Source organism: Protomyctophum bolini (assembly GCF_963924005.1).
Source record: "Protomyctophum bolini genome assembly, chromosome: 8".
In the NCBI taxonomy this organism is placed as follows: Eukaryota; Metazoa; Chordata; class Actinopteri; order Myctophiformes; family Myctophidae; genus Protomyctophum; species Protomyctophum bolini.
Genome location: NC_137869.1, coordinates 31,262,112 through 31,283,189, shown reverse-complemented (window position 1 = coordinate 31,283,189; position 21,078 = coordinate 31,262,112). Strand labels below are relative to the sequence as shown.

The window sequence follows — 21,078 nt, the reverse complement described above, 5'->3', positions numbered from 1 at the left end:
GGCAAGTATTCAGTATGTTCTATGAAGAAAACAAATAGCCATTTTTTGCCCCGTTTTGGTAGACCGGTTGTGTGAGGCGTGTGTGATGATGGCGTGTCTGATTGCAGGTGCATGAGAAGGCCAGTTCTGAGCTGAGCCCAGTCCCTGAGAACGAGCCACTGGACTCGGACACAGAGACTGAGACCGAGAAGAACCTCATGGCGCGCATTAAGTCCATCAAGCAGGAGAAGTACGTGTTTTTTAACTCTGTCGTCATTACATTGGAATGACGTCTTTCATGAGCTTGTTGTGCACACCTTTATCTGACGTGAGTGTCCTCCCCCTTCCCTCCAGAGAGGACCTGGCGTGCCGACTGCCAGAGCTGGAGCAGCCCGGCTCAGACCAGGAGAACTTGGACTCTGAAGCCTCGCTGAGCTCAGAGAGCCTCCTGGATGAACAGCAGCGCTGCCCTGCCCAAGGCTCAGAACCTGAAGGTCGGTATACAGTTATACAGTCTGGCCTCGGCTTCCTTCTACCTGTTTCTCTCAGTCACCTGTGGGTTTCTGATCAGTCCACGGGGCCCCTGGGTTTGGCCCTTACTGTCTTTTGTGGTGCAGGTCTGGAGCAGTGATGGTGATGGTGGTGGTGCCGTCTGCTCTGTAGAAAAGCAGGTTGGAGCAACTGTGTGTGTGTGTGTGTGTGTGTGTGTGTGTGTGTGCGCACGCTTGCATGCTTTTCTGTACATTGGTGAAGGCATGTACTGTATATGCATGTATTGCAAAGTAGCATGCTCAAACTTTGTCGATTAAATAATTGAGCATTTTGGCTCACCAAAACCAAAGTTTTATGCATTGTGCACATTCACAAGTTTCAAATGCTGAAGCCAAATATTTTGCCTCCCTGTTACACAGTTACATTTTTTTCATGTGTTTTGTTTTTGTTTAGGATAGAAGCTTAGTAGCTTGCCATGCTATCCTACAAAATGTCACTTAACCCAGCACCCACTGTTGATGTGCATAGGTCATGCTTCACTACTGGTTAACATGGTGACATGATATTCCATGACACCATGAGACCATTTCAGGATGGCTGTGTTTGACCTTAAAATGTATCAGGGAAAGGATGTTACTCCTGACTGTTTATTCTCTCTCTCTCTTTCTCCCTCTCTCTCTCTGTCTCAGGGCGAGGTAGTCCCCTGAGGAGATCAAAGCCAGCCTGCCCTCCTAAACTATGTGCCCTGCCTCTGCGAGCTAAAGCCCCTGGTGGGCATTCCTTTGTGCCAAGCCTCAGCCACGCTAGCTCTTCCTCCTCTGTGTGCAGCTCGGCCTCCTCCACCTCAGCGTCCTCCTCTGCATCCTCCAGGCACCCGCTGCAGAGGCGAAACCCCATCATTCCTGGCACAGTGAAGCTCCCTCCCGGTGTCCATGGCCAACCTGTAGTTCCAGGCCACGCCCAGGGTCTGACTCCTTCTGGAAATCATCGATCGTCATTTAAATTCCTCAGGAAGAGAGAGCAACCAAGCCAACGCAGAGACGGCACCCAGTCCCTGTATATTGACAACAACTCTGATCCATTGTTGTCTTTCTCCTCCTGCCCCTCCTCTGTTTCCTCCTCTTCCTCCTCCTTTACAATGGTTACATCCTCTCCTCAGCCCCAGCACACCAAAATACTAACCTCCTCCGCGAAAGGCCATAGACGTTTTTCTGACCCAGATATCCCATATATGGATGATTAGGTCTGATTGGGGCAAGAAGGCTCCACTTTATATAGAGAATGACAGGCATAGAAAGACACCCTTGCATACAACCCAGTAGGAAAAACACCAATAGTAGATATCATAGATGACAATAAAACTAGGTTTTAGGTTAACCAGGAGAGGATAGGAACTAGGAAATACATAGGAGGATCCTAACCCATAGAACTGAATTAAGTAATTGACCAACGTCGTAACAAAAGATGGGTAATTTCTATGGCGGGGTAACAAGGCCGAACGGGAAGAGACAAATGGAGACTGTTACAGTTACGGTTGTCATGGGAGCTAAAAGAACTGCACATTTTGTTTAAACTCTCATTGACATATGACAATGAACGTAACAGGACAAGATGTTGCCATGCACTTTTTCTATCATTGTTAATATATTGAGGTTACTATTGAAATAACAAAATCACATTTTGGCTGTTTGGACAGCCTCATCTGATGGACCATTGTTTTTGGTTTGTTTTTCTGCTTTTTCTTTTCTTTTCTTTTTTACGTAATTCAAGGAAATATTGCAAGCTATGAATTTGCACCTTTCCATTCCATAGTTCTCCAAAAGAGCAAGCCAAACGAGTGTGCTCTGTTAATTAGTGCCTTGATTTTGTATTGTAAAGCTGTCAGTGTACAAACTCAATGGGTCCTTTTTACCTGTATCTCAATGGAGCCACAGGGGTGGGGTTGGGGGGGGTTAGGAGAGTACCTTTTGTATGATACGTTTTGTGTTTATTGTGCTCAACCAACTCAAGATGTGTTTAAAGTTTAACCAAGGACTTGACCCACTCGCATGCACAAACACATTGTGAATGTCGTTCTGGTGCCTTGGTCAGCAGCCTCATTCCTTCACCTTTGACCCATAGCACAACACAGTATACTGTAGGAAGGAACAATGCTGAACCGCTTTTCACTCGGCAAAGGGCAATGGGAGCAGCACGCGGCACTTTCCCTGCTGAACGGAGAAACACCAACCCAGCTACGATACCAGGGCTGTGCCATGATGTCTTTGAAGCTCAAAGGTTTTTGACTGTTCTCTTAAATACAAACACGGCTTCTCTTAAGGTTGTTTTATACTCGACGGGCAAAAACAACTAATTCTAAAATGGGAAATCTGTCAAAAGACACTTGTCTTATGAGTATGAAGCAGCATTTAGCTGTACCGTACCTGCCAGTCAATGGCATGCGCTAATATGTCAGACTTGTTGGAACATGGCTTAGGCCCACTGTATGATAATGTAATACTAATGTTACTCTCTGACTGCTGATTGGATGCTGTTTGTTGTCTGTCTGTATGATAAGGAAGGTGATGTGTTGATGTGAACAGGGAGTGAATGATGTGAGCTGTAATGCTTACTATTAACAGGACAATACAGAACATGGTGCGTTTAACACTTGCCCTCTTGTTTTGATTGGCCCACCACCTTTGCTGTGGTGATGTCATTTTAAAAAAGACACAGAATGTTTATCACTGCTGAACTACAGTAACATCTGTATTTAATGTTCTGTATCTACAGTACACCGTAGCGTATGTTTTTACTTCAATTTGTCCTGACAAAGTGGCAAAGTGCATCACTTGCAGACAGATAAACCCATGGATTAAGTGCACTGCATTATCAACTAACAGAGTTGTAGGGTTTTTGGAGACGGACTACAACATTGACATTAACAGTCGGAGACATCTCCTGGAGGAGAGCATTGTCAAAACGTCATGCATCGTTGATGATCGACATCATAGGTTGTCTACATGAAGTCTGACATCCACATGGGAAGAACACGGTCATTACCCTGTCTGGTTGTATTCAATCTTTCACAAGGTGTAATTATGCTGTCGTAAATGCTAATCTTAGCCGGGGGTGAGAACTGCATGTCTACATTTTTTATCCTTAACCTGAAATTTGACAGCAGCAGTGGTATGGTTGGCAGGTATTTATTTTCTCACTTTGGTAAAGCTCATATTTGACTTGATGGTACAGTAGTAGTCGTTGAGTAATTGTAAGATATTGGTATGGTATTTGGACTGACGGATAAATTATACTGATATCGTGATGAAATCCGGAGACATCTGCCTGCAGGCAGTCAAATGCTAGGCCATAGGAATGGTCTCTTCTCTGGTCTGCAAATTGGGCTGCAGGTTGCTGGTGGAAGATGCCTGGTTCCACATGAAGGATTCACTCCTCATGGCAAAGACATGCTGGCAGATATGATTACCAAAAATCATAACATCACGTGTACCCTATTCAGCAATCTCCCTTGATTATCAACCTGTTGAAGACGTTAAATAAATGGCTTGCCTATCTGTACTTACTTAAAGATGACCTGAAATGAAAAATATGTATTTATTTTTCTGCCTTTAAGATCAGACAACTTCTGCAGTCATATTGGGGTGAGTTAACAAATTCAAACACAACCATTTAAAAAAATATATATTGGGAATTGTTTATAGGCCTATCAAAAGTCTAACCTTGATTGTTTTGTGTCAAACAAAAGCATCATGCTTACATCAGCATTCAGCAGGTACAGCAGAAATCCACCTGTCCATCCTAAAACATGGCTGTGATTGATTATGCTGTACACCAGATGGCGCTGCTGTATCTTAAATGTAAATGCAACGAAGAGTCCATTTTGTCGTCATCAAAAAAAGGAAAAATGCCGCCCTCTTTTCATATTTTCCTTCGTCAACAGGTGAACTGAATTCAGAATACCAATCAAAATCAAAATACAAATTTATAACATTCATACAATGTTTTATATAGCACTTTTCTGGTTGCTGGTTGAAGTTGTACGTATTTTCGGGTTAATTTTTTTTTATTCAGAGTTCAATATTAACAATATTGAAAAAAATCAATTATGGAAAAATACATTAAAAAAATAAATCAATCAATCAAACATCTGCTGAAAAACTGCCTCGTGAACGCGCACCACCAGCCCAGAAACCAGATAACATGGGAACCTGTTGAAATGGAACACCGGCAGCACTGTTTAATGCAATTTATTTGTGCGTGTATTTTTTGTTAAATTATTCATGACAAAGTTGTACAGTATGTATGTATATCCATAACATAAACAAGGCGCAGAACGATAGCAAACGAGTTACAATTTAAGGCCCGCCCACTCGAGTTCTGCCTACGTCAAATCCTCGCGACGTCTTTTCAGTTTTAGACAACATGGCTTCGTCTAGGTTGGAAATCAATTTTATCCGATTGTTGTCCCGTTGCGAGTCCATAGCTTCTGAGAAACGAGGGGAAGAGGAATGGAGATTAGAAAAGGTAAATGGACGAATCGCCGCTATTTTTTATTTCTCAAGGCAGCATTGCTTCTTCAACGTTTAGTAGAAAGAAAAGAGTGACATGTCACAGCGTTGTTGACAGTCAGCGCTGCGAAGCCTAAAAGACTGATAGCCACGTCGCCACTGACCGCAATGACATGTCATTTATACCGAAATAGTCAACAACTGAGTTATATTTGACACTGTTTTTACATGACATTTAATACTCGTTATAAATCTCCACCGGTCCTGGATATCTGTTTTAAAGTATGATGAGCGTGCGTTATTCTAAAAAGGTGCCACTGCTGCTGAAACATTATGTGACTGTTCTTGTGAGTTGGACGCCTTGCTGTGTGTATGTATAGTTTTGTTTGTCTGTTGTCTGTTTTAATGTTGTCATTATGTGATTTTTGGGACCAAAAATATGATGTTTGACTTTGATCCATTTGGCATTTGGTATCAAAATTGTATGTTAATTTCATTTGCATACAATCTAATTCTATGGTATGTTTTACCATCTGCCTCGTCTTTTCTACAATAATGGCCTTATTTGATCTGACTTTTACTTTCGTATGATAGCTATGCAAATGTCATTGATTGATTGAAATATTTATGAACAGTTTGCAGAATTACAGTACATTTCAAGCACAAACTTAATACAAAGACTGTTAACTGTGAGTGGACGACCCAATTGGCCAATTAAGCATTACACTTGTTTACAAGAGGGTCCACCATGTTCAATTCATCAAAACATTTAGAGATGTACAAATAGACACTTCTATATAGTCAAAGAACAGAACAGGAATTCATCATAAAGGAGGTAAAAAGGGGAAAGAAACATATACAGTGAGGGGGGAAAGGGGGTGGGGTGGTGGGGGATTCAGATTTTACGGGGCCAGTTTTGAATTGCAGCCGTCCGTAGGTGCCCTTTGAGAGCAGTTTTGAAGGAGTCAATGGATTCGCATGTCTTAATGACTGTTGGTAGGGCGTTCCACATTTTGGTGGCATAGGAGCGAAAATAATTTAGTCCCTTGTTTGTGCCGAATCTGGGTTGTACATGGTTCGTTGCACTCCCTCTGATGTTGTTGGTGTGGACTTCGTTAACATTAACCCATTTAGGCCTAAGGCCGATTCTAAAAACGCCTCTAAATCCTGACCTAAGGTTTCTGAAAAACTTCAAATATTTATATAGCAGCATCAAAAAAATTACATTTTTTAATACTGTACATACTGTACAGAACCCCAATATGGGTGCCCGGCCTGAGGGGGTAAGATACCAATAGGGGTTCCCGCCCAGAATGGGTTCTAGACGGGTACATGGGTATCTTGGTGGTGTGTCGAATCTTGTGGACCAGAAGCCATTGCAAGATGCTGTACTCTGTCATCGACCCTAAGCCATTCCAGCCTGTCAAAGTGGTCAGGGGTGAGGGGGGTGAGGCCAAGTAGGAGCCTGAACAGTTTGTTTTGGGAAGTCTGGAGCCTAGTTTTAAGTGCCTTTGAGGTGCTGTGCATAGTCAATGAAACCTTGTACGAGGGCTCCTGTTAAGGTCTTCAAGGTGTTTTTCTTGACCAGTGAGGAGATCCTGTAAGGAATCTTGTTCTTGACCTTTTTGATTACGTTAGTGGCCATTTTATCACCGGAAAGATTAGCCTCCAGGATGGAACCTAGGTAGGTAATTTCATCTTTACGTGTGATAACATTGTCACCCATTCTAACCAAGAAGCCATTTGCCTTGCTGAGATTACTATTAGATAATATACAACTATGATAGTCTTGTTCCAATTAAGGACAAGGTTACAGTAATTTGTATTTGATTACTACTTCTGGTGAGCTATTGACAATCGCACTTACTCGTATTAAACTACAGTACACTACAGTGTAATATGAATTAACAGACAAACAATGGTCTTAAATTCCTCACTTCTAGTATGTTGGTGCTCTGGAGGAGATGATGGTGGCTTTAAGGAAGAGTTCAAGGTAAGTCAGACAACATTCGAACAAAAAGGTACATTTATGTCTCTGTAACAATGCTTCTTGGCAATAACCTTTATACAGTTGGGAAGACAGTTTTCCCTTTAAATTGTACCCCATTCATAAGGAACATGCATTTGTGCCCATGAAAAAAAGACAAATCTTCTCTGCCAATGCCAGATATGTTGTTGCTATTGACGGATTGGATGTAGGTAGAAAGATGGCATTTTAGTAATTCAAAATTTGCAGTTAATCAAACTTTGTTCAGCCAACAATCAACATTGGCGTTTATTATTGTCATTGTTACAGCATTATTAGTCATTGTTATTAATACATTTTTCACATCTTTTTTGATGATATATTCACAATGGCTAATTCATAGCCTAGAAAATATCTTATAATTGACAAATCACATTACAACATTAACCACTTTAGGAGGTCGTATAAAAGTATTATATTTGGGAGGTACTTAGACGAGGAGGGGCGGTGTTGACGCATTGAGTTAACACAACTCTGTCTGTTTTAGCACCTTTGCGGCAATCCAGCCCGTCGTGGGCCTTTGGATGTGTTAATTACATAACTGATTTACATAGTTTCAGTAATACCATGTTATTCTAAGATTATGCAGCTTTTTTTTTGCTTTTTTCTCCCCAGCAAGCCCACACCAGAGGTCCTGTCAGACTACACAAGGAAAGTAGATTTCCTCAAAGGACTTCTCGAAGCAGAGAAACTGGTCAGTGTTAATAGTAATTAAAACATTATTACCTATTCTCAAGAATTTCATTTATTCTAAACTGAATGTATATATTGTCACTCAATTTTCTGAAACATTATTTCGGAAATTTAATCCGGACTGCGGATTACATTCTAGTCCTTATGCAATTTATTTATTTGAGTTATTAGAAAAACTATACAGTAAGCCTCTGCTAAATTGTAAAGTAATGTACTCTATGCTTCTGCCAGCATTGGATTCCCATCTTATGGCTCTCCCATGTGTTTGTGTGCAGTCTTCACCAACAGAGAAAGCCTTAGCTAATCAGTTCCTTGCTCCTGGCCGGACACCCACAATAGCCAACGAGAGAATGTCAGCCACTAAGACTGTCCACATGCAGACCAAAGCTCGCTGTACAGGGGAGATGAGAAATGAGTTGCTGGGCACGGTAAGATGACCTATTTGCTCCAGGTTTTCATTATGCTCCAGGTTTTGCTACATGGTAGCCTGATTCCTCCTTCTGCATTGAAGCGGTGCACTGGTTCTACATTTGGTCCATTAACAAGCCGCAGTCATTTTCTTAACATACCTAGGTAATTTTATTTGACATGTTCATCAATACCATTCATGGTGATCACCATGAAGGTGATCACCATGGTGATGTACACATCACCATGAAGGTGATCACCATGGTGATGTACACATCACCATGAAGGATATTGATGAACATGTCAAATAAACATTACTTGGAAGAAAGAAAAAAAAAATATTTCTGTACACCAATTTTGGGTGGTCAATAAGTAAAATGATGAAAGACATGCATACATCCTGAATCATCTTTTCTGTCTCTTCACAGGGAATGTCTGGTAAAGGTAAGACTCATAATGAACTCAAGAGACATCTATATCAGTATCCCTTTATAAAATAGCTGCACATTTAGAATATTATTTATTTAATGGATGAATGAACATTTATTGGTGTGATTTTCTTCTATCCTTCATAGGCACTTCAGATTTGCGAAACAGAAGGTAAATATTTAAGAATCATAAAACACGGGACGTGATGTTAATACTGTCCATTGTGCCAATAGATGGTGTGGGCTCACATGAGATTGCCTTGATGTTAAGAGTGGCATTGGAGGTGTATTTCTTAACTAGTGTATGATGTCAATTTTGGGACACATCCTCAGTAGTGTGCCTTTGAATCAGCGGGTGTTTCGGCCTTCCACCACTTTAGATTTAATGCACCACTTTAGATTTAATGCATTATTCCCTCAAGGAACTGCGACACTCTATGGGGGACCGGGCCTATTGCTCAACTGCTCCTCTGCTGTGGAATGCCACTTGAGAGCACCACAATCCGTGGATGCTTTTAAAAGGGGACTTTTAGATGCCCTGTGTGCTTATTCTTATTTTAGTCATTTAAAAAAAACAAATCTTGATGTAGAGATTTGTTTCAAATGTAAAGTGCGTTATAAATAAAATGTATGTATTATTAATATTCTGAATGTTAAATGCCTTTAAATATGATTGCAATCATCTCTCCATCTGCAGAGGTGTGCCTGTGGATGAGCGTCAGTCTGCTGCAGAGCTGGATGCTGTGCTGCAACATCACCACAACCTGCAGGAGAAGCTCGCTGAAGATATGCTCAACCTGGCCAGGAACCTGAAGAACAACACCCTGGCAGCCCAGAGCCTCATCAAACAGGACAACCAGGTGTGTGTGTGTGTGTGTGTGTGTGTGTGTGTTCAAACATTTTATTCACATTTCACAGACAATATTTATTTGACATGACCTGAGGGTATGTATTGTTGTGTGTGTGTGTGTGTGTGTGTGTGTGTGTGTGTGTGTGTGTGTGTGTGTGTGTGTGTTCACATGTCACAGACAATATTTGTATTGTTGGGTCTCCCTCCTTCTGTCCATGCAGACTCTTAGCCAGTCGATGCGTCAGGCAGACCTGAACTTTGAGAAGCTGAAGACGGAGTCAGAGCGTCTGGAGCAGCACACCAAAAAGGCTGTCAACTGGTTCCTGTGGCTGATGCTCATCCTGGTCTCCTTCACCTTCATCAGCATGATCCTCTTCATCAGAATCTTCCCCAGGCTCAGATGACCGCCGTGTGTGTGTGCACCGCCTGGAAACCTAAATTCCATGACCAACATCGGTTTACAGAACAATATAAGAATATAGGCCTGCACATATCTATTATACACTACGTATGTAGACTCTGTACTGTATGCGTTCTATACAGCACAGCTGGGGTCAGTTCCACATCAGCTCTTTTTGATGGACCGAAAGGTTATGAAGTTAAATGTTTTATTTACTTTGCAGGCTTATAGGAATCTTTATGTTTTTAAACGTCAGTATCATTTTCGGGAAAGGGTAAGGAACTGACGATCATCAGAAACTAAAGCGTTGTCTTAATATCCAATGGAACGGATAACTTCATCTTCATATAATTGGTCCTCAATTCTCAAGATGTAACCATGTCTGTCCACTCACTCTGCGTCTCAGAGGAGGGCTGTGTGGACAGGTAAGAAATCGTCCTACTAGTGGCACTAGTAGGTTTGTTTTTTATGCTCCATTTCAACATGCTTCCAGGAAGAGAACGGCTGTAGTTTTTCTTAGCCATTGATGATGACTACATGAAGATTCAAGATAAGGTTGAACATGGATGAGTGGTCCGTTAATCATGGGCGTCACACCCATATATATGGTGAGTTCGACGTGACACCTCCACTCTCACACATCTGTGACGTCGTCCCCACCACTTTGACTGGCTGTTTTTTCCCGCTTGGATGTCTGTGATGCATTATGATCCCGCCGGAGTTAGAAAAGCCCTGCTGTGATTAGACAACTCTGTTTCCCCTATATGAAAGTATATTGGCCGTTGATTGTGTTCAATTTAGGTGAAAAAAGAAAATAATTGTGCTCTCTAATGCACGCAAATCCCTTCCCCACACTAATCCCCCCCCTCCATCTTCAGATACCCGGCCTATGACACCCCTGCCTTTAATGTCCTCAAACACCGGGACCCAGCCCAGGCTGGCTGGGCTAGTGTCGTTAATTTGCCTGATAATATATATATTTTTAATGTGTTTTGTGTCATGTGTAGATTCTCACAGCATGTGACGACAAAGCAATGTGGAAAACGTTCCTCGTAAATAAAAGGAGCAACCTAGGTTAATGAGGCATCAACCATAATATGGTAAATGAGAAAATATTTCACATTACATTCACAACGCATTTTTGGGTTGGTTATTCGTCACGCTCCTGGTGTGTAATTGTTCCACTAGCTAGCTAGGCTGTTAGTTCTGCAGTGCCAGCATGCTCAGTCTGTCTCTTCCTGGTGATTAAAGTGATATTTCACATACTTTGAAGTGTCCAGCAATAAAATTAGGTGGCCCTGACAATTAGTAGTGTCATCACTTATCTGACTTCATTAAACTAGATTGCTAAATCTTTTGCTTTGAAATTTGAATATTGTTTGGCCTAATGGCAGACACATTTTCACCTAAGGCCTAGTGTCATTCAGTATTAAGAGGTCAAAAGAAAAAAATAATTGCTGTTTTATCTCTTATCAAATGCATTATTTTGCTTTCTCTTGTATAATTTGGTCATTCTGTTTGCACGTTATTCCCCAAATTTACATTGGTTAATGACAGTCGTATGCTTGGTTTGTTTTGTGTCTTGATGTTATGACTGTAGTGGTGGTGGTGGTGATGATGTGTTTTGTCTTTTGTGTACAGTAAATTATTGTGAAAGGTTATCCCCTTCCCTCAGCAATAGACAGACAAGGTTAATACTGAGGTGTGCGTAGTTGACCAGAAAAACACCAAGTCATTATCTTTGTAATGTGAAATGCTTACTTAGTATCGTAGGTCATCTTGGGAAGTAATGCATGGAAAGAGTCACTTTGGACAAGCTTTAAATCTGGCCATGATGAATCATTGAGAAGTTATGTGCAACAATATGTCAATCAGTAATTTACCTTTTTGATCTTAACCGTTGACCATAAAATTCAGATATACAGTATGTCTTAGTTGGAGATGTAATATACAGTAAGTGTATTTGGTCATTGTGGACTGACTGAAGTTTTGGGCCAACATTCCACTGACATTTGTATTTCTGAAACAGTTCAGTTTCTACATGTATTTGCAACGTCCCTATCCCAGACAAGAGGCTCAGAAGGAAAAACTGGTAGGATTTTACTCCAGGCATTTTTGGGGCATGTGGATCACATCATGTGGAAGAAGTGGTAGTTTGAGTGACATTGAGTATACTTTGATATGGTATAGTAGTTCATCTAAATGAGAACTGTAACTCATCTGACATATTATGGTGCAATTTGATGGTCATGACTCGTGGCCAAGAAAGTCGGTTATTGATTAACAAAATAAATAAATTACATCATACATTCTGAACTATTAATCATAGAATAGACATTGGATTTTAAAACTTGCCATTTCACACGTGACATGCTGTATCTCAACTAGAAATGATGCACACTTTCCCTTGTTTGGAAATATATTCGTTTTTCTTGTATACCGTACATGTGATGGAAACTGTCTAAACTCTAAACCAACGTTAATTAATGGAGGGTACCGGTATGTAAAATTGACTTCAGTGTTCTGTGTGCAGTACCTTTTGTGTCTGTAATGCAGTAAGTCGACGTGGCCACCAGGTGGCAGACGTGACATTAGAATGGCAGTAGATAACCCCAATGACCTCAATAGCCCAAACAAGCCACGAATCCCAAATTAACTCCACTACCTATTTAAAACTGAGGATGGAGGTATGGCTAAATAAAGGCAGTAGGCTACAGAATTGAACACGGCACATACCGTGCGGGGCCATCTGTAATCTTTCAGAGTAGAGCTCTGTTCTGTTTTATTGCTCAACTTTATACTAGTTAGGCATCAACGCTCACTAGCAAAACACTGGCAGCAAGGATATAATGAAGAAAGAGAGAGAGTAACTGCCAATAAGTTCTAATTAAGTTAAGAATGAAGTTACAGTAATGTCTCTGTTGGTTTGAATGCAGACTACAACTCTGAGGTCTGCGTAGCAGGCTGGCTTGTCCAGGCTTGCTGCTCTGCCCCTGGCCCTGGCCCTTCCCTGGCTGCTGCCTCACCTCATGGCTGGCTGGGCTAGGGCCCGACTTTGCTTGCCTGCTGTATATTTTGGGATCCCCTTGGGGTATTTCTTGCTTTCGGAAGCTGAGGTATGCAGGTCCACCAAGAGACCAAATGAGGTTGTGTCAGGCACAGCAGCTGTTTGAGCGTCCATTCTCAGGCCATTGCCGCCCAATGTTTGATTGGCTGTTCAAGGCATAGTTCCGTTTGCGGCCCCTTGAACTTGAACAGCTAGTTTGTCACTGGTGGGATTTGGCATGTTTGTAATTGTTATGGCACCCCTTTTAACTGAAATTCCACAAAGATGACCTGCTCTCTGTGCTGTAGCCTGTCTACACACTGTCCTACATAGATGGACTTGTGGGGCTTGGTTAGTATACAGGTGCATCTAAAATAATTAGAATATCGTAGAAAAGTTCATTTTCTTCCATAATATAATTAAAAAAGTGAAACTTTCATATATTCTAGATTCATTGCGCATACAGAAATATATATATATATTTTTTTAAAGCTTTTTTCGTTTTAATCTTTATCAGGGCATAGAGCTCATGAAATTCAAAGAAAATCCGGTCTCAAAATATTAGAATATTTTATGAGACCACTACAAAACCATTTATAATACAGAAATGTCGACCATCTGAAAAGTGTGTTAATTTATGCACTCAATACGTGGTCTGGGCTACTTTTAAACAAATTATTTCATCAATGGGGCGTAGCATGGAGGTGATAAGTCTGTGACACTATGAAAGCCCAGATTCGCTTTGATAGCAGCTTTAAACTCATTTGTATTGTTTAATCTACTGTCACACCTTCCTCTTGACAATAAAACATACACTATCTGTAGGGTTCAGGTCAGGCCAGTTGGCTGGTCAATTAAGCACAGTAATACCATGGTCAGTAGGCCTACACCAATTTCTAGTAGTTTTGGCTCTGTGGGCAGGTGCCAAATCGAGCTGGAAAGGAAAATCAGCATCTCCATAAAGCTTGTCAACATACTGAAGCACAAAGTGCTCTAAAATATCCTGGTAGATGGCTGTGTTTACTCCAGTGTGAAGTTTTCACTGACAGTGCAGCCAGATAATGCAGATAGCATGGCCCCAAATCATCACTGTGTTTTGTCAATTGTAGAGTCAACACAACCATTTGTGTGCTTCCGTAGGTTGACAAGCTTTAAGAATATACGGATTTCCTTTTCCAGCAGCACTTGGCACCTGCCCACAGAGCCAAAACTACTGACCATGGTATTACTGTCCAACTGGCCTGACCTGAACCACACAGAGAATCTATGTTTTATTGTCAAGAGGAAGGTGTGAGAGACTAGATTCAACAATACAAATGTTTGTTATTTTAAGATAGGATTTTTTTGATTTTCAAGAGTGTGTGCCAGAATCATCAAAAAAAGGTTTTCATTATTTTCACTTTATATTCAATTAATCTAGAATTTAAGAACGTTTTACATTTTGAATTATATTACGGAAGAAAACTTTTCCGCAATATATATATTTTTAGATGCACCTGTACATTTAAGTAGATGCGATTAGATTAGATTGTGTGTGTGTGTGTGTGTGTGTGTGTGTGTGTGTGTGTGTGTGTGTGTGTGTGTGTGTGTGTGTGTGTGTGTGTGTGGTGCACGTACATGTGCGTACATCTGTGCGCACATGTTAATTGGTTTGATCCCTCTAGAAGAGCAGAAGAACACGTAATTCCTCCACAGTGCAGATCTGCAGCTTTTAACACCCACTCCCACTCCAGTCTTTTAAAGGTAGAGTAAGTGATTTCACTCAAAAAACCTTAGGTTTCGTTTTTGGCTGTGGGACCTAAGCCTTCGTCCAATCAGGATAGAGAGTCAAAAACAAAACCTAAGGTTTTTTGACCCCCAGGGGTTAACTGGGGACAGGGAGGAACTCCTTATATGGTCAGCACACTCTATAGTAGAGAGGATTATCACAACAAAACAAAAAAATAAGTGATATTTGAATTAAGTGAAATCACTTACTCTACCTTTCTATCTTTCTTTCTTTCTTTCTTTCTTTCTTTCTTTCTTTCTTTCTTTCGCTCGCTCGCTCGCTCTCTCTTTTGATACAGCTATGAGCCTCTTTTTTATGCAGTATACAGAGTTGTATCTTTGATGGCAGAATGTTTTCAAAAGATTCATATTATGCAATTTATGCAGAGTTCAACGCCATAAGTAGCTAAATTGACTGTTAATTGAACTTGCAATAAATTTAATTGCAGATAGCTAGGTTGGCCCATGTCTGGTCTGTGTCACATCCTCCCGGAGTTGATGTTGTGAACCAATGTGTCGCTCTCAATCTCATGATCTCTCCTGACAATACACAGGTGTTGTGGAGGTCTCCCTGTTTTCGTTTTGCCGTTACCGTTTCCCTCGAGAGAACCCACCTGCCTGTGTGTGTGTGTGTGTGTGTGTGTGTGTGTGTGTGTGTGTGTGTGTGTGTGTGTGACTGTGTGCAACTGTGTGTGTGTGTGTGTGTGTGTGTGTGTGTGTGTGTGTGTGTGTGTGTGTGTGTGTGTGTGGTTGTGTTGTCTGTGTCTCCATCCAACCTAATGAGGGTTCCTTTCCTGCAACGCTGCCAACAAAAGACACATGCACACACACGCACAGACAGATCTGTGTTGAAGCAGCTCCCTGCGGCCCCAGTTGTCTTATCTATGTGCTGTATTCTTTACTGACAATAGCATATTTGAAACATGGAATACTAATATACATAAGGTCATAAGAGCTACTTCCATATTCGTAGCCAGCTAATTTACTGGTGGACCGGATGACACCTTAACCATAAAAGCAATGCGTCGTCTTGCAGCACAGAGCCTCTGTCCATTGATTGCTCCCTCTTTTGTGTGCACTGTAGAAATGGAAATGTCCATTCCAACATCATATTCCTCCACTGGAAGAAGAATATCATATATGGCTGGCCACAAGGGTTTTGTTCCTGAGATTATATTGTACTTGTCTATGTGCGGGCGTCTCCCTAGGGAGGTCCTCAACACACGTCCCACTGGGAGGAGACCAAGACAGACCAAGGCGCAGTTGGAGGAAACACATCGACTCACTGGCCTTGGAACGTCTCTGGATCCACCAGGAGGAAGTCACTAATGTTGCTCTGGAGAGGGAAGTCTGGAGCACTCTGGTGGAGCTGTTGCCACCGCGACCCGACTACGGATAAGTGGTTGAAGATGGATGGATGTCTATGTATTCGTTCATGCTTGCGTGCATTTGTGGGAATGGAATCAAGTATTATGAGCACCCCACAAACCCAATCTATATGTCATTCACAGCAAACCCTTATTGCTCCTCTATCCCCAAGAGTGCCTAGCCAAGTGTCAACATGTGAGTTAACGCACTGAACCTTCCAGCCTATTTGTCAGGCAGCGCGTAGCTGAAACAGTCCCTAGTGAAACAAACACCTCCCTACTGGTTGCTGCTCAGCCTTTGATGTATAGAACCCAGGTAGAGCTGCTGAGAAGCTTAATTTCTTGGTTCTTTGCTCTTTCACCTTTTCGTGTATCTGGATCTCCCAGCGGGTTGCATTGAAGGTAGCGGCAGCTGCCGGTACTAAGGCTTTGTGAGCCTGTGTGTGTGTGTGTGTGTGTGTGTGTGTGTGTGTGTGTGTGTGTGTGTGTGTGTGTGTGTGTGTGTGTGTGTGTGTGTGTGTGTGTGTGTGTGTGTGTGTGTGTGTGTGTGTGTGTGTGTGTGTGTGTGTGTGTGTGTGTGTGTGTGTGTGTGTGTGTGTGTGTGTTAGGGCTGCACGATATGGACAAAAATTCATATCACGATATATATGGCAGATATCTCGATATCGATACGATGACGATATATCGTGCAGCCCTAGCTGACACCGTCGTCGGGAGACTCCAGACCTGAATCGCCAGAACATATTTTCTTAATGGACCTGGCTAGCGATGCAGGGCTGGAGCCAGGCTACAACAGGACAGAGGGACAAACGAGTGATGGTTTATTTTCCGAGGGGCACAGGCTAAAATAGAGGGCTGGCTTTAGAAGTGGACGATATATTGTCGATATAGACGATATATCGATATGTCGACGATATATCTATATCGCGATACCGTTGTCTTTTTGCGATACTGATATTGTGCATGTTCATACCTCGATATCGATACGATAACGATATATTGTGCAGCCCTAGTGTGTGTGTGTGTGTGTGTGTGTGTGTGTGTGTGTGTGTGTGTGTGTGTGTGTGTGTGTGTGTGTGTGTGTGTGTGTTATTCATCGTACGACAAAGTACAGGCTATAGTTCTTAAGCGTTTAAAAGTGGGACTGGGGCTGGCTGTAGTAGGAAAGCTGCAGGGGGTGGTGTGTGTGTGTGTGTGAACTGTGAAGCCTGCGGGTTGACACGGTTTGCAGGTGGCTTGGACGTCAGAGCTTGTTGCAGGTTGTTTTGGAGCTATTAGCGCTGTGTTGTCTCTGAGCAATGGAGACTGGATCTGGAGCGGAGCCTTGGGCAGCGCTGCATGGGGATTGATGCTGAGACTGAGGCCAGGCCCTGAAGGGAAGCCCTGTTAGGGCCATTATGTGCTGCAGACTGTATTGAAGCCAGAGCGGGGACAGGTGGCAGATGCCACAGGCCATGGCCTGAGACCTGAAACAGACACTGGGACAGGGCCAAGGGGACAGAGAGCAGGCAGGCAGTGGCAGACAGTGTGCTTTAGCATTTAGCCGATGAAATAAGACCTCAGCCCGATTCTACAAATTCCTTCTGAACCTGTAGTTCTCACGCTTTCAAGATAAAAAAAAATGTTTTGAAAAATAGCAGTTGTACAAGCTTGCTGTGAGCTTGTATACCTGCTATTAGAATTAGAATGGAACTAGTGTGGGTTGAGAATTGGAGCACCTCCGAGGGGCCCCTGCACAGCCCCCACCCCCCTCCGAGGGGCCCCTGCACAGCCCCCACCCCCCTCAGAGGCTCCACGCTGCCACAGCAGGTGCATGGCCCTCCTGGAACAAGGGAGGCTCTTCGCACAGATTAGGGATGTGAGAATGTGTGCTTTGGATGCTTTGTGTGTCCATGTGCGTGCTTGCCTTGCCGTGCACGTGCGTGTCTCATTCTGCTTTCATGCTTTCCATCTATCTGTCTTTACAGACATAAATAGGTTGCATAATTATGTTGGCCTTTGTGGTGGTACCTGGAGTTTGATGTCTCGACCCTGAGATTTATAATAGCCAGCAATGTAACCAAAAACCTATAAGCAGGATTACTTTGACTTTGATATGAAACCGGTCAAATATCATGTTATCGTCATTGCAGGTGGAAAATGACTGTGTTGTTGAAAAGTCTGAATCCTTGAATGAGGAGTTATTTTGTGAGGATCGTTAAGACCAAGGCCTGCTTTTCAAGGGCAGTTCCAACGTCACTCGTCAGATGTTTTGTCCACCTCTAGAATGTAGGAGCTGGTATGTCGAGGCCAACCAGATGCTTTCATGGCAAATACAAGACAAAGGGTCACATTCTATCCAAGCTGATGCTCCAGTGTTATTAACAATGTATTATTTTCTCACAAGCTGAGAAAACATGGGTGATGTAAATGTTCCCTTACTGAGACATTGCTTTTTTAAAATAACACCCGAGTCAGTTTAAGCTTATGGCATAGTGATGTTTTCTATCTTATATTGTTCTTCATAGACTGCATACAGCATGTACATTTAAATCCTGCCTGTGCTGAGCATAGGCAGGATTTAAATGTACATGCTGTATGGAAAAAGAAATGTAGACATTGATGGTTTTCTCTTTTCGCAAACATTCATTTAGTCATTTTCCAACCCGGTACTCGATTAGGAATAATCAATAGCTTTGTTAAAGATGGAGTACCGTGATTTTTGTATTTCTTTCAGTTTTTCATGCGTTTATGAGGTGACAGCACTTCATTAAACCTTGTTATGTGCAATGATGTCTTAATTCCCAATCTCAGTGTTTTTCCAATCTTCTGGGGGCCCACTTGCAATAGGCATACCCTCGTGGTCCACCAGTGGTCCCTGGTCCAAAGGTTGAGAATCTCTTCTTGCAATTTGTGGCATTGTTGGACGAACACCCTTTCTGGCCCCCGCTTGACCTGGCACATTTATAGTCTTTCCATGTCTCCATACATTTGATAGAATTAAGCCTGGCTGCTTCATCCAAAAAAAGTGCCCCTCGGTGGCCTAAACTCTTAACAATGTTCCTGGTTCTCAGTCTGATTTGTGCAGCGCTATTCTTTAGTCAAACAGGGAAACCACTATAAAAATGTATGGTTATTATTTTTATATATTAATGATTACTGCCTCGAAAGTACATTATGGCTTACTATTAAAGTTATGGGTCTGGCCGGTCTGCTTTATTAAATGTTTTAGGGGTTCAGGCCTGAAGCGTTGAAAAAGGGCATGGCCACAGATTTGGCCATAAATGAACGAGCATCTGTCCAATCATCATGAAAGCTGTTAGTTATCTTTAATACAGGTGTTGGAAACAGTTAAAGGATTAGACCCCTTGCAGCTATCTACTTCTAACAGTCCAGGTTGGCTTCAACTCAGAATGGCCGTGTTGCAGCGATAGCTATTTAGGGGTACTACAAGCCAGAAAGCCTGAAACCCTAAACTATTAAATACTTTGTGTTACTTTGACTTTGGGTCCATTTGGTTCAAGTTGTATATGCTATCTTAGTTTATATTAACACTCAGGATTTTACTTTGTGTTTTTGAGCAGGTTTATTATTTTTTAGATTAATAGATTTAACATTTAGCAAATTTGAGCAAGATGGTAAATGACACATTGGATGTTGAAGCCTGCCCTGCAGAAATCCCTGAACACCAGCATTACTGAACATAAACCAGAATGAACAACCAACAAGCATGTGAGGGTGAGCATCAAGGAAAATGTCAACCCAGCCAGCAAACTTGTGCTGTGGGAACCAACAGGTATCGATCACATGGAGCGTCGTCTAGACATTTGCAATGTACTGTACATGGACATACTGAAGAAGGGGAAGAAAGTACTGGTGAGCTAAGCAGATGCATGGAGGTTCTTGGTTTATCTATACAATTCTAGATTACTGAGGCACACAAAACCACACTGTATGCATTTGATATATGTGTTTACATCGCTCTGGATTAAGAAGAGTATCTGCAAAATGGCTATAATTGTTGTAATAATTGTTATCGCCATTTGCAGCTATAGGCTATATTTTAAACAGTATGTCTATTTTTACAAGAGAACGTGAGTGATTTTGGTCGTTTCGGTGTAACTGCATTGGCCAATTTTAATATAGAATGACAGATGGATTTTATATAAAGTATTTGCATTAATAAATGAAACCCAAACCCTCCAGTAGCTTATAAAAACAAGTGACAAGTGCAGTCAATATTTAAGCCATGAGAGTTTTCACTTTTGTTGTACTGCACTATATGCTGCTGTAGAAGCAATACAGGTTGTTTGGCATGTTGCAACACCCTGTATTTGTCAAGTTTCCTGTTAAAACACACACACACACACACACACACACACACACACACACACACACACTTGTAGTGTAGCCACTGCTAAGCGCAGTGTTGCAATATGTTCTGATTATGCAAGGCAATGTGTGTGTGTACTTTTTATCCTTTCATACAGTGATGATGCAAGGCATATTCATGTTTTATGTTGCGCAGCTGTTGATGCCCCATAGTAAGCCACAGTGTTGTTGTTCTAGAGACAACTGGAGATAACAGACATCCAGGTGAAGTTGACAGAAAAGTCAAATGAGCATGTGCAATGTGGTTCACTTATCATTTTAAAAAAAGCTAACAGTGTAGCGTCTGCCTCCACAGCTGGCCAGGTGTTAGGGCCAGGTTCAACCCAGGTGAGTGAGGTGATGGGTGGGGGCTTTGTGCTGCCTGGTTGGGTTTCCTGCACAGCTTGCTGTGAAAATGTCAGTTCTCAGTAAATGTCACGCTGCCCTCTAGTCTAGAACCCCATGGGCAGATACAGTCAGTGTCCACTCCACAACCGTGGTACGGTACGGTAGTCATTTCATTATAGATGCTAAAACTGTTGGCAAATTCATTCATTTTCATGCCATGTATTATTCAACTGCGTTATTATTCTCTCTCCTTTTCTCCCTACCGACCTGTTAATCTCTCTGTCATGCTGTCTCACCCCTTCTCTATCTCCTAGAGAAATTATACAGCTGAATTAAACATCACAGGACCAGAGAGGAGTTTGCAGAAAGCCCTGACCTGCTGGACTTGACTATGATTAATTTCTGCACACAAGCAC

At 42.0% G+C, this 21,078-nt stretch overlaps 2 protein-coding genes across 3 annotated transcripts in view; both read left to right on the top strand.

The window, feature by feature from the left end:
• The window catches only part of LOC308319419 (myosin IXB), a 78,276-nt gene extending 76,352 nt beyond the window's left edge, over positions 1 to 1,924 (top strand). Inside the window, 3 exon segments of the mRNA XM_080769484.1 lie at positions 108 to 229; positions 334 to 473; positions 1,161 to 1,924. Coding sequence (XP_080625610.1) covers positions 108 to 229; positions 334 to 473; positions 1,161 to 1,714 — 816 coding nt within the window. The 3' untranslated portion in view covers positions 1,715 to 1,924.
• A 2,237-nt stretch (positions 1,925 to 4,161) lies between these two features.
• On the top strand, positions 4,162 to 11,445 carry use1 (unconventional SNARE in the ER 1 homolog). Of its 2 annotated transcripts, XR_013964468.1 has the most exons (9): positions 4,162 to 4,995; positions 6,923 to 6,972; positions 7,621 to 7,699; positions 7,974 to 8,126; positions 8,535 to 8,550; positions 8,682 to 8,706; positions 9,232 to 9,394; positions 9,606 to 10,780; positions 10,817 to 11,445. XR_013964468.1 is itself a non-coding variant. In XM_080769485.1 (8 exons), the coding sequence occupies exons 1-8, from the start codon at positions 4,894 to 4,896 to the stop codon at positions 9,786 to 9,788; spliced, it is 771 nt and encodes a 256-aa protein (XP_080625611.1). In that variant the 5' UTR covers positions 4,162 to 4,893; the 3' UTR covers positions 9,789 to 11,445. The 2 variants fall into 2 exon arrangements, 1 of the variants encoding a protein (XP_080625611.1); XM_080769485.1 differs by having other exon boundaries at positions 9,606 to 11,445.
• Positions 11,446 to 21,078: the final 9,633 nt, after the last annotated feature.

Bases quoted from the DNA above. Each gene is read 5' to 3' on its own strand.
- use1 (XM_080769485.1), top strand. From the start codon at position 4,894: ATGGCTTCGTCTAGGTTGGAAATCAATTTTATCCGATTGTTGTCCCGT. The intron at 6,973-7,620 runs GTAAGTCAGACA...TTTTCTCCCCAG, and splicing joins GCTTTAAGGAAGAGTTCAAG to CAAGCCCACACCAGAGGTCC. The intron at 7,700-7,973 runs GTCAGTGTTAAT...GTTTGTGTGCAG, and splicing joins TTCTCGAAGCAGAGAAACTG to TCTTCACCAACAGAGAAAGC.